This window comes from Botrytis byssoidea (genome assembly GCF_014898295.1).
Source record: "Botrytis byssoidea strain MUCL 94 chromosome Unknown BBYS_003, whole genome shotgun sequence".
NCBI lineage: Eukaryota > Fungi > Ascomycota > Leotiomycetes > Helotiales > Sclerotiniaceae > Botrytis > Botrytis byssoidea.
In genome coordinates, this window is record NW_024065844.1 from 1,689,470 (window position 1) to 1,702,199 (window position 12,730).

General features: G+C 42.0%; 3 protein-coding genes across 3 annotated transcripts; 1 reads left to right on the plus strand and 2 right to left on the minus strand.

The window, feature by feature from the left end:
* Nucleotides 1–1,671: 1,671 nt before the first annotated feature.
* On the minus strand, nt 1,672–4,506 carry EAE97_001941 (uncharacterized protein; the record flags this gene model as incomplete). The annotated part of the gene is made up of 2 exons (XM_038872452.1): nt 1,672–4,257; nt 4,384–4,506. 2 exons carry the CDS (start codon nt 4,504–4,506, stop codon nt 1,672–1,674), a joined length of 2,709 nt encoding a protein of 902 aa, XP_038737010.1.
* A 2,312-nt stretch (nt 4,507–6,818) lies between these two features.
* EAE97_001942 (uncharacterized protein) lies at nt 6,819–8,546 on the minus strand. Its single transcript, XM_038872453.1, has 3 exons — nt 7,997–8,546; nt 7,455–7,913; nt 6,819–7,401 (listed from the first exon to the last, which is right to left on the minus strand). The coding sequence occupies exons 1-3, from the start codon at nt 8,143–8,145 to the stop codon at nt 7,194–7,196; spliced, it is 816 nt and encodes a 271-aa protein (XP_038737011.1). The 5' UTR covers nt 8,146–8,546; the 3' UTR covers nt 6,819–7,193.
* A 2,385-nt stretch (nt 8,547–10,931) lies between these two features.
* On the plus strand, nt 10,932–11,993 carry EAE97_001943 (uncharacterized protein; the record flags this gene model as incomplete). Its single annotated transcript, XM_038872454.1, has 1 exon — nt 10,932–11,993. The coding sequence occupies one exon, from the start codon at nt 10,932–10,934 to the stop codon at nt 11,991–11,993; it is 1,062 nt and encodes a 353-aa protein (XP_038737012.1).
* Between the last annotated feature and the right edge of the window lie 737 nt (nt 11,994–12,730).

The window sequence follows — 12,730 nt, forward strand, 5'->3', positions numbered from 1 at the left end:
CTTGAACCCGACAGGAAAGAGATACCGAAATCCTCCAAACATGGTGGTTACGTTGAACTTCCATCAAACCATTGACCGTCAGCTTAACAGCTGCTTGGAAACCCCAATCAAGCGGTACTGGCCCCTTTTAAGAAAAAGAAGAGGAGCATAATTTTTAGGGGTTTAGCGAGATGTTGAGGGCCCCCTCTTCACAGAAGAAAAACGAGGCCAAAATTGATCAATCACCTTAATAAATGCTATAACAAATCAATTAATAATCAAAATTACAAAAGTTAATGGAAACGAATAAATAAATCTTTGAATCATCTTGAACTATAACATTGTTTAAAAATCTATTTTTCTGGATTGGAGTGAAATAATGGGGTTGTCGAAGGGCTTTGCTGGTGGTCTATTCCGGCCTGTTTTTTTCTCCTGTATAGAGACCTTAGCCGTATGAGCTGCCAGCAAGTAAGCCGGAGTGCAATCATCCATTTCCAAATCATACACTAATCTATTTATTAATCTATCAATCCTTCAAATCAAACAAGTAATATCACATACATACAAATCACCCAAACCCAAACCCCCCTCTAGGGACTCACACCATCACCATCCCAATCAAGAAATCAAGAAATCAAACTCAAACACAAACCAAACCAATTCTAATATTCAATTTCAATTTCAATTTCAATTTTCAATTTCCAATATCATACTCATATCCATCCATATACACATACCAGTATGGATTCCATAAAAATCGAAAAAAAAAAACAGCTAAAAAAAACTGGAAGAAATGCAATTTGATTACCTCTTTCCCCCATCCCATCCCATCTCATCTCTCCAACGAAACTTTTATCATCGTTACTTCTCGTCTCACCTCACGATTCGGTATATCTGCGTAAAACTACCTAGGTACCTAGCAAAAGGTCATGCATGATACAATGACAATAGCAAACTTCCACAAGTGATGAAAACTCCTTCCTCTCCCTCTCCCTCTCCCTCCACTCTTCAGTCTCCACTCCACACATTCATCTTCTTTCCTATTTCTCCTTTCCAGTCTTCAAAATGCTATTCACATTACCTCTATCAATCAATCACCAACTATACTACATACACATTACATCTTTCATTCATACAACTTTATCATGACCCATCGATTCCAACATCACTAGTAAATTCCTACCTGCCCAGTTCGTCACAAGATCCCTTATCATTTCAAAATCACATCACAAAAATCAAGCAAAGATAAATATTTTAAAAATCATCATTTTTCTTTCCTAACAGATTATTCCTGCCCAATAACAAAAGCACCACCGAACCATAAACCACAAGCACCATATTTAATCTCGTGTGTGAAATCTCCCTTGCGAAAAATATCATCACATATGAGATCAAAAGTGCTAAAAGAAAATTAAAGAAAAGCCCCAAGAGGAAAAGACGTAATAGAAAAGAAAGCAGCGAGTGAGATAGATTCCATTTCCCCCCTCCCCAAAAATACGTTCAGTAGAAAATCCCAAAAGCTCCATCCATATCCCTTAATCCATCCGCTATCCAGAGCTTGTTTGTGTGTCAATCTTACGCCTGCCTTATTCGTGATAATTCATCCCCATTCCCTTCGCCATATTCACCCACGTCCTTTTCATTGATTTATGTAGTCATCTTTACCCTAATACAACTTGCTGGGTGATGCATTTACTTCTTAGATTCTGATTCTTGCTCGGCAAGGTATTCCTCATCACTGGCATCGAGAATATCGTACTCCTCATCTGTCATGAATCCATCCTCGGCCTCATCATCTTCGAAGTTTTGATTGAATTCCTCAAAGTCATCGTTGAAGATTTCTTCGGAAGTTGGAACAACCTTTGGAGATGGTTGAGCTTCATGAATGCTTGAGATTGGAGATTCCTTTTCAAGCTTTGGGAAAATCATTTGACTAGTCTCAGCTTCAGGTAAGTCACGAGTTTCTTCGACTTCGGATGAAGCTTCAGAGACAAGCTCTTGCTCATCAGCTACAACCTTAGCAGCTTCAACCTTGGGAGCTTCAGTCTCAGCAACTTCGGCCTTGGGAGCTTCTACCTTGGGAGCTTCAGCCTCAGCAACTTCAGCCTTGATGACTGGAGTTGGCTCATTGACAGTAATATCACACCAAAGTCTGTGACCAAATTTGTCACCAGTAGGAGTGGTAAGACGCCAGTATGAAATGAAGCTACCAGCACGGTTTGGAGTTCTCATCAAGACGGTGAAACCATATTCTTGACCAGGAGCGACTTCAGTATAACAAGTTGTGCTCTCAGCAGCACTGACAAGTTCATGTACACTGGCTGGGTGTTCAGGATCAACAGCACACATGTTATCACCACCAACGAATCTAACACTGCAACCTGCAGGCCAAGATGTCTTACCACCGTTGCGGAGATACCAGGTTTGTTCGAAAACTGAGTTTGGTGTCATCATGGTACCATCAGCAACTGCATCACGAACAAAGTGTGCAACCAATTCCTCTTCGACGGGAGCTGGAGCTTCTTCAGTGACCTTCTCGATAACTTCCTCCTTGACCTCAACCGGTTCAACCTCAGCGACAGGCTCAGCCTCAGCGACAGGCTCAGCCTCAACAACAGGCTTAGCCTCAACAACAGGCTTAACTTCAGCAACGGTTTGAACTTGTGTTGCAGCATTAGTGGATTGAGTTGGAGTAGTCTCAGTTGCCTTTGAAGTTGTTGGTGCAAAACGATCACCCATTGGTGCCATGGGTTTACCATTTGGATGATCACCAAGAGTTGTAACGCTAACATTGCGAACAGGTGTCTTGAACTTGATCAAAGGATGCGTCTTGTTGTGAGAGTTGGATGGACTGGCCTCACAAACAGCACAGAAATCGGTGTCATGGCAGACAGCACATTTGTAACGATCTCCAGTGATATAAGCGGGAGAAACGTTACCATTGTCATCTTCGGTGTGATGCTTGTGTTTGCAAAGAGGTCCATCACAGAAAATACCATGATGACGAACTCTGCTAGCTTGTTGTTGAGCACACGAGCGGCTGACAGGTTCATAGAGAGGTACGAATCTGTGACCTTGGTGGATGAAGGCAGCATTCGCAATGCATGCATTGCAGTAATCCCAATCTGGACAATCAAGGCACTTGTGACGAACGCCAAAGATGTTTCTATCACATCCATCACAAATAGCAGAGTGAGAGGCATTTCGACCTGCGGCGAGAAGAGCAGAGACCATTGGACCAAAGTTAGCATCCTCATCCACGAAAGCGAAAGCGTGCTTGGGGTTGTGACCATGCTTCAATGATACGTGGCATTGAATACACAAATCGAAATCTTCACAATCGATGCAAGTGACGAATTGCTCTTCGGACAATTCAGAAATGCAGCTATTGCAAGTGCGAGTAGGAACCGGTCTCTTTTCTTCGACTGCGGGAGCGACGAGAGTAGTCTTAGCGACGGAGAATTGAGGCTTATTATCTCTGTAGCCAGAAAGTTGTTTAGGGGCGAGCTTTTCGGTTGTGCTGTGAATGTATTGACCCTTATCCACGATGCGTTTAATCAACCAATGATCACCATTGCAGGTAACTCCAGCATCGTTACACTGTGGGCACAAGTCGAAATCACCATTATCACAGGTGCTGCAATGATAGTGGATATCTGGAATAGAGACACTGCAACTATTACAGTAAACGGAGAACGAGCTGACAACAGGTTCTGGTGACTTTGAGCCTGGTAAAGGATCGCCATTGGGATATCTGTCCATCAAGTAGGCAGGAACTGCCTTTTCGTATCCGCCTGCTGCTTGGTAAGCAGCGTGAGTTTTAGAGACAGTCATCTCATCAAAGGATTTTTGTAAGGAGATAATTGCTTCAATCTGCTCTTGAACTTTGGATTGCACTTGCACTGTAGCACTAGACTCCTTGTGTTGTGCTTCTGTTCTAGCCTCTGAGTCAAAAGCGACGCTGCGTCTGGCGTTGGGGATCTCAGTGGTTGATGGGACTGATATGGGACTGGTGAATGAGGGGTATTCAGGTTGTGCTACCACAGGATTGGCTAAAGTTGGTTCTTCATCCTCGACGGAAGCTGGCTTTGGCATGACTGGTTCTTTGTCCTTGATGGTGACCTTGAGTCTAAGCTTAAGCTTAGCCTTGGCAGCACGATACAATTGTTTGTAAACTGAAGGATTGGTTGCATCGAGGACGATGAAGGCAGCGGCACTATCGGAGTATCTCTCAAAGATAGCCTCGGATGTTGTAGGGATGGCGAGAAGGAATCGAAGCTATGTAGATGATAATGATCAGCGACATTCAAATGATTTTATCACGATCGATCGTGATTAAACAATATGATATGTTTTGCATAATCACGGAGCTGTGTTTGGAGATAGATTGATGTTATCACATACCTTATCGGGAAGAGTGCTAGCACCGAGATCACGAAGAGGAAGCTTGAATCTTCGATTGCTACCCTCAATATTAACCTTGAGGGTCACCAGAGTATCTGGAGTTGGGGCCGTCATCGACGCCATGATTGAAATTAACAAATCTATTGAAGAGTATCGTTGTCAGTAGATGTGCAAGTGATGAAGGGAAGAAGTGATGAAGTGATGTTGAGAGAGCGGTGACCTTGCAAAGAAGCCAGGAATCGATCGGACTTACTTATCTATCTGATTATGAAAATGGATTCTTTGAATGGGAATATCTTGGAAGAATCGAAGGATTCGATATTTGTTGAAACCGATCAAAGAATCAAAGGATATTCTTTTGATCTATTATGAAAAGGGAATTGTTGTAGGCAAAGTGGATTGATGCGTTTTTGATTGATGTTGTAAGTTGTAAGTTGTAGGAATAGAGGATGGATGGATGGAGAAGATGTGGAGAGGAAGATGTAGGTAGGTGGTAGGCGGTAGGTGTGGTGGTGAGAGGTGATAGGTAATATGTAAGATGGAGTGTAGCTGCGTAGGTAATAAAACTTATAAGGGTTTGGGTTTAGCTTACGAAAACCAGGTATAGGCAGGCAAAGAAAACCAATCGCTAATATCAATAAGCAAGGCTGCCGTAGAAGGGTACGTGGAAAGGCCTGTCTGTGCCGTAGGTAATAAGTGTTAATAATCCCTAGAGGCCGATCGATCTAGGTAAGAAGAGACCGACTCGTGAAGGGTGAATGCGAGAGTGATACGGTCATTATTGAATATCGAGGTAGGTAGGTAGGTAGGTAGGTAGGTAGGTAGGTAGGTAGGTAGGTAATCAATCATGAGGGTTTGTATGGTTTTTTTGCCTCTTTCTATGTGATTCTATTGTATGGTAGATGGTGTGATGTTTTTGTATTAGAGATACTCGTACTAGATAGATTATCGAATTTTATACTAGGCAATAACATCTTGCTGTCTAGCTCTAGATAATCAATCCATTTGAATCATCTCCAGCTTCTCGTGGGCGAATGAATATCTATTATACTCAGGCACCTAGGTAGGTAGGTATTTTTTTACAATCAAAACACATTTATCATTATACTGCATCACACTACATTACACTACTGTACATAACATCTTGCATCCTACATCCATCTCACATCTTAATAAATCCCACTCAAGTCTCCATCCCCTCCACCCCCTCATGATCAATACTCCAGCTTTCTCACTGCCGCTTTCTCGCTACTTGCTCCCTCCCTACCTTATCTAGCATCCTCACACCCTCACACCCTCACACCCTCACACCCTCACACCCTCACACCCCTACCCAAAAGTCCCCCAAGTTCCAACTCCTCTCCTCCCAGCTAAACTCCCTCACCCAGCTAGCCTCTCAACTAACCCCCAAACTAACCCCAACTAACCCACTCCAGTAACCACCTCCAAACCCAATCGATATCCCGCCTGAATCGGTAACACTAATAGTCCCCTCCAAATAGTCCCCTCCTAAACTCCCCCCAAATGACGAAGCCCAAGGAAGCAATAACAATCGCGCTCATAGAATTCCCTCCCTCCCTACCTACCTACCTACCTACCTACCTACATGATACATCCATACATCCCACCAACCCTCACCCTCACCCTCACCCTCACCCTCACACAAGCATCCCATTCTTCCATTCTTCCAATCCATCCAATCCATACATTCCATAAGCACAACAAGCCATCCTCCATCCTCCATCCTCCATCAATCAATCGATAAATAAACATTAAAGTACAAGAATACCTACCTACCTAGTATATACTAATTTGTACTCATGACATGATATTACCTACCTATATCCTACTCGCTCACCTATCTACTTATTTACATACCGAGTACATACCTACATAGTATAGGTATGTATCTAGGGAGGTAGGTAATACCTATACTATCCATTATCTTTCTCTACCCCCCCTCCTTCTTCCCCTCCTTCTTCTTCCCCTCCCTCCTCAAATAACTAACTAACTACTAACAACTACCTACCTCCTCAATATCCATATTTCAATCCCTCCCAAATCTGACCCAAACCACTCACTCACGCACAAATACCTACACCCAGCTACTTGTTTGCTTGCTTCCTACCAATCAACCAACCATTTGCCTCCTGTCCCCTCCCCTCCCCTCCCCTCATCTCGCCACATACTACACGCCACACATCACACGCCACGCAATCCTTCTCTCCCTCATGTGTCCTCTCTCTCTCATCCTCCCCCCCCCGATATCCAATCAACCAAATTGAAGTCTTGAAACGAACCACGAATCCAAATCGCCTCAACGAGGCTCACCATTACACACGTACGCATATACGGAGAGGGTATTCCGAATACAATACGAGGTGGGTTCCAAGTATAAATTAATTATTGAGTCACCAAGAAATTCACACATGTCTAATAACAAGAATAATAATCCATATTTAACAACCTATGTAGATCGAAAGGAAAAAAGGTAAAACTTATTAAAAAAGTATTTACCCTATCCATATTCATATCAAGATGAAAACCCCTAGAATGAGAATTACTACTTATGAAAGTGCTTGTTTCCTCCATTCCCTTCCCTTCCTTTGCTTTGCCTTCCCTCCTTCAACTGAATCAAACGTCCCATGAAAAAAGACTCAAGAAAAAATCAAGTACCGCGCCACGAACCCCGGCAATGAACAGCTTGTGTTTGCAGAAAAGTGCTCGTACAACCGTACGCCTATAAAAGAACATTCCTTCCTATCCACCTAGCACCTTGCTTATCTATTTCCCCTCATCCATCAAACATCTTAAACTTCCAATCCCATCAATAACCACCTTTCACTCGTGGTATCCAGTTGATGCGACCACATGTCAAGGGTTGTCAATTCGAATCCAACCCAACGAAGACTCTTCAGGAAAGTTGATCTATCTCCTTCAGGAATTGATCGATCAACATTAATAACGACTTTTGAGACTGCAAATACTTCATCCGCGAGTTCAATGAGTGCCATAAGTCTATTGCTCATTAGTAACTTAAATTGTGGTGACGACAACAAAGTAATCCTTACCCCTGTTTTAGATCCCTTCCAATGACTGAATCATCAAAGAATGCAAATAGTGTTTTCTCATCACCATTTCCGCCAACAAATCCACGGAAACTGCATCCTCCCGTATAATCCCAAATCTCGACCCAAGCATCGATTGAATGGCCTGATTTGACGATACCAAAGTAATTATCATGCGTATCCACATCATCGTCAAGACTTGAATACGTGTCCGCACCCATCACGTTTGAGTCACTACTAGCACTTTCTTCTTCACCAAGAAAAATGGTTTTCATGTTCTCGCAAAAGAGTCTCTCACACTCTTCCCGGATGGCGTACGCTGCCCCCTCTTTGCGGCTTGTAGTTCTACCACGATTCTTCATTGAATGATTAATTAATGCGAATTCGTTGGCAGATGTCAAGGCCGCAAGAGGGGGACTTGATGGAGGGGATATTGACCCTGAGCGGACCTCAGGGATACCACTTTGCCCTGTTGAGAGAATATTAGTATTTGATGTTGGCTGGGGAAAGTTGGGTTGATGGAAATGAAAAAGGGGGAAACTAACCCGCCAGCGCCGGTAGTGGAGTAATGGAATCCAGAAAGACGAGCGGAAGAATCGACGATGTAGCAGCTGGCGAGGACGTTGGCTTGAGAGCCGACTACCTCGCCGCCACAATTACTACTACTATGACTGTTTTTCATACTTGGAGCCATTGTTCTCGAAAATTGCCAGTTTTGCGGTGTGAAAGGTTTGGGGGTAGAATGTGACAATTTAGTCGGGATTTTGATTTTGATTTTGATTTTGGATCTTGAATTTAATTGCGATTTGATTGAAGACGATTGATTTGATTTATTGCGACAATGAATTGGAGTGATATTTGCAGGTAGGATGGGTAAGTTGGAGTTCCTTGACGTGATATTTGATTTCTTCTTATGAATTTTCGGAGTTTGCACTATTTGACAATCGGTGACTCAAATTTCTTTCAACGTGGATTTTGGGATTTAGGGATTTAAACAAAGGTAGAAAAGTTAGTTTCTAATTTCCCCGCTTTCAATGAACCAATCATGATGAATTTTCATGCAACATCTACAACACAACACAACACAAGCAACCGCCATGACATGACTCCAAACCACTAGAAATTTCTAGGAGGATTCAATTTCCTGTTTTCAGTGAAGTTTTAATGTTATTATTAATCAATGTGATACAAGAATGAATTGTTACCACATCTCGTACGGTCATGTGTGAAGGATATCATATCATACCATATCATTTTCATTTTTATTTTCATTTTCATTGATTGATTGATTGATTGATTGATTGATTGATTGATTGATTGATTCATTCATTCATTCATTCATTCATTCATTCATTCACCAAGAAAAGGATTACCACAGAGTACAGAGTAGGTATGTAGTAATAAGCAGGAAACAAGAAATTGCCTTTCTTCCATTCATTCAACTCCCTCGAAATAGAAACTGCCAAGGCTATACGAGCTTGTATTAGTTAAATACGACATTTGATTGTTCTAATGTCGAAGTCACGACTCACACAACACCATGCATGTATTATACCATATATTTCATCATGAGTTGAACTTGCATACCTATAGAATGCAATATGATTTGTCCTTTTCTTGTACCCATTCTATCACTCCACTTCTGAAATCTTAGGTATACCGACAGTTCGTCAGATCCATTCTCCATTGTCATATGTACCTTATTATATCTAGGATACCTCCACTTGTTGATATATCGATACCAAGCCCAAGCATCAAGCGTTCAGAAGTAAGAACGAAGAGTTCAAAGCTCAAGGTCAAGAGTCAAAAGTTAAGAGTCAAATTCAAAGTCAAAGTCAAAGTCAAAGTCAAATTCAAATGGCAAGATCCTACTTTAATTCACAGAGTATTACGTTGATCCGAAAATGAAGCAGCTTATTCTCCCAATTCTCATTAACCGCGGTACATATATACTATTCACATCGCATTAGGATAAAGGTACACCTGAATCACCAAGTTTGAGATGAACAACAAACATTTCCTGCTTCCTGCTTCCTACTTCCGGTTCCCTGCGTGTCTATATGTATTCTAGTAGATTATGCAAAACATGATTAAAAGGATAGAACGAATATGCAAGTACCTAGTCATTCAATCCCTGTGTATAATAATGGTCCCTTTCTTTTTTTTTGAAAGGATAAATGAATGGAGTTTTGACGAGAATGAAAAAGATCTTCAATCTTTATATCTCGTATCTTGTATCTTGTATCTTGAATCTCTAATCTCATGAACATCAACCATCAACCATCATTTACCAGAAATCATCTGACGAGCGGTACTGATAATCCATCCGTACGGTACATCCTTACAATCACTTATCGATAAGCCAACCTAGGTACCTAGTAATAAGTGATGGTAGATTATCTATCGTATATTATCTATAATTACCTTCTCTCTACTACCTACCACTACGTACCACTACCTCCCTTGGCTCCGAGATACCCAGCTCCCTTGTTACTTAGTACTCTCACCAGCTCCATCTATCTGCAAAGCGGAGGCACAATCACACAACCCACGATAATACTCTGTCTGTACATTGTACAATTGAATGCGAGCGACAACACATCTCTGCACAACTTGAATAGTAAAGTGGGAAGGGGTAAGTGAAAAGTGGTAAGTGAAAAGTGGTAAGTGAAAAGTGGGAAATAACACATGATTTATGTAAGTCGTCTGGTCTCGGTCGTACATCTCTACAAATGTATCCTCAATTCTTCAATCCAAGATTAAGTAAGTCTGCCCATATACATATACATATATATATCGGTATTCAATTCGCTATCCTAGGTATTTCACATGCATATGTCACTTACCACGCTATCCTATCATCTGTTCTTGTCCTACGACATCAGATTGATCTAGGTAGTTTTGCTTATAATATCTCTCATCAATCATTTGAGTGGTGAGAAGAAGAAGCTACTAGGTATGTCATTATATACATGTAAATACCTCATTTTTATCCCTCAATTCTTTGGACTCTCTACCTAGATATCTTCATATCTATTCCATCTACCTCATATTCTTCGATCTCTTCACATGAAGCTCACAGAATTCCTCAATTTCACATGCGAAACTCATCTACACACACACATACAAATGCCAATGATAGCATTGTCTCATCTATAAAAGTGAGTGATCATGCCATCCCTTTCCGTCGCGCAAACAGTCTTATCCTGTAAGACCTTTGAGACTTTCCCACGCGACTCTTTGTGTGTGTGATGTTTTACCCTTATTTACTTAGTTCTTACTTGAATCCCGATTTTTCCCCTATTCACCATCATGTCATTTCATCGCAGCTTTCTAATCTTGACGTTCAGACAATATCCAATAATCCTTCTAACCACGATACACCTTTTATGACAACACAAATCTTCCATATTATTAGCTAGCTAGCAAGCAGGAGAAGTAGCTATCTGCGAGTAGATCAAAAGAAACCTCGTCCCAAAAATGTCCAACGAACGCCTCACGTTCCCAACCTATCTTCTCCCCTCCTTCTCATTCCCCTTTCGTCGTCGCACATCCTCTCCTCCTAGCACAAAAACCGCATCGCTCAATACAAGTACAAGCGCAAACCCTTTGGTTCCAGGATTAAGCTATTCGTCTACGAGTAGCTGTAATGAAACTCCACTCGCATCACCTACATCGGGGAGTTTTCTCTCGCGCGTTCCAACTACTTCCACCCACAAGAGTGAGAGTTGGAGTGATATTGAGAATGAGAACGAGAGTCATGATGTAACCTACGCTCCCACCTCTCCTCCTCGCACTAAATTTCTCCCTCAACCTCATCTTTCCCGTCCCTTTCCCTCTACAATTCGCTGTCTCACCTGCTCCACCCACATCTCCTACTCCTCGCAAATCATCTCCAAAGGCTTTACCGGTCGCCACGGCCGCGCCTATCTCGTTGCTCCGCCTCCCTCTTCCCCGGTTCCTCAAATCCCCCCCTTTCCACCCACCGCTCACGATCGCTCTAGAAATATCTCCAACGTCCGCGTCGGTCGTCCTTCAAATCGAGAATTGTTAACAGGTCATCATGTTGTCGCAGATGTAAACTGCGCGGTGTGTAATACGCTATTAGGGTGGAAATATGTGGATGCGCGGGAGGCGGGCCAGAGATATAAAATTGGAAAGTTTATTTTGGAAACGAAGAGGGTGGGTGTTGTGGAGACGTTTGAGGATGAGGATGTGCGGACTCATTCGCTTGATTTTCGGAGGGAGGATGATAATAGTTCGGGATTTATGGGGGTGGGGATGGGAAATCCTGGCAAATTTGAAGGTGCGAGAAAAGATGGAGAATTACATACGTGGAATGTGGAAACGAAAGAAGAGGAGGAAGCGAAGGGATGGGTGAATTTTGATTCGGAAAATGAAGATGAATGTGAGGAACTTTTTGCGGGAATTTGGGATGCTGAGGTAGCGCAGAAAAGAAGAATTAGGAGGATTGATCGGAGGAGGAAGGAGGTGGAGAGGGAGAGGTTGGCGAGTAAGGATAGTGGGGTGGGGGGATTGTAGGGGATGGGGACTACGGAAAGAGCAGGTGGTGGTGGTGGTGGTAATATATAATTGGAATGATTATGGAAATGGAAGGAGTTGGTATGAGATGCGATGCGATGAGATGAGATGTGATGTGAAGGGGTTTATGACTACTCTACGATTTATGACGGAAAGAAAGACGGATGGATGGATGGCGGAAGGCATTGTGACGCAAAATTTCTGGCTGCTTGATCTCATTTGGTCTAATGTGTATTGATGTGTCTCTTGAGGGTTTCCTCGCTTTTTCCTCTCTCTCCTGTGGGTTTGGAATTATGTACCTAGTAGGTACTTCGTTAACCTACCTACCTACCTACCTACCTGTAATTTGAGGGTTGGTGGGATGAATGGGATGGGATGAGTGGGACGGGTAGGAGTTTATTGAAGATTTGGATTGGGATGGGGATATGGTATTGTATAGTGTGGTATATATGTATGATATGATATAATATCGTATAGCACAGCATATAGCTTCTCTTATATGGGGAGATATTTACTTGCTTGTTTATTCTATGTATATATCTCTATATGCATATTAACATTATATATATCCCTTTCTATCTAGGTACTTAAAATCTGCTTAATTAATCTTTCGATTTGTTATCTATTTAGATATGTAATATAGTGATTGATATGATAATTGATATTGTATTTTCTCGCTTTAAGATTTGAGATTTGAGATTTGAGATTTGAGATTTGAGATTTGAGATTTGAGATTT

What these genes read in the sequence shown, in the direction of transcription:
- EAE97_001942 (XM_038872453.1), bottom strand. Translation starts at nt 8,145, where the DNA reads ATGGCTCCAAGTATGAAAAACAGTCATAGTAGTAGTAATTGTGGCGGC. An exon ending in TCCACTACCGGCGCTGGCGG is followed by an intron (nt 7,914 to 7,996) that starts GTTAGTTTCCCC and finishes AACAGGGCAAAG; the next exon opens with TGGTATCCCTGAGGTCCGCT. An exon ending in GGAAGGGATCTAAAACAGGG is followed by an intron (nt 7,402 to 7,454) that starts GTAAGGATTACT and finishes AATGAGCAATAG; the next exon opens with ACTTATGGCACTCATTGAAC.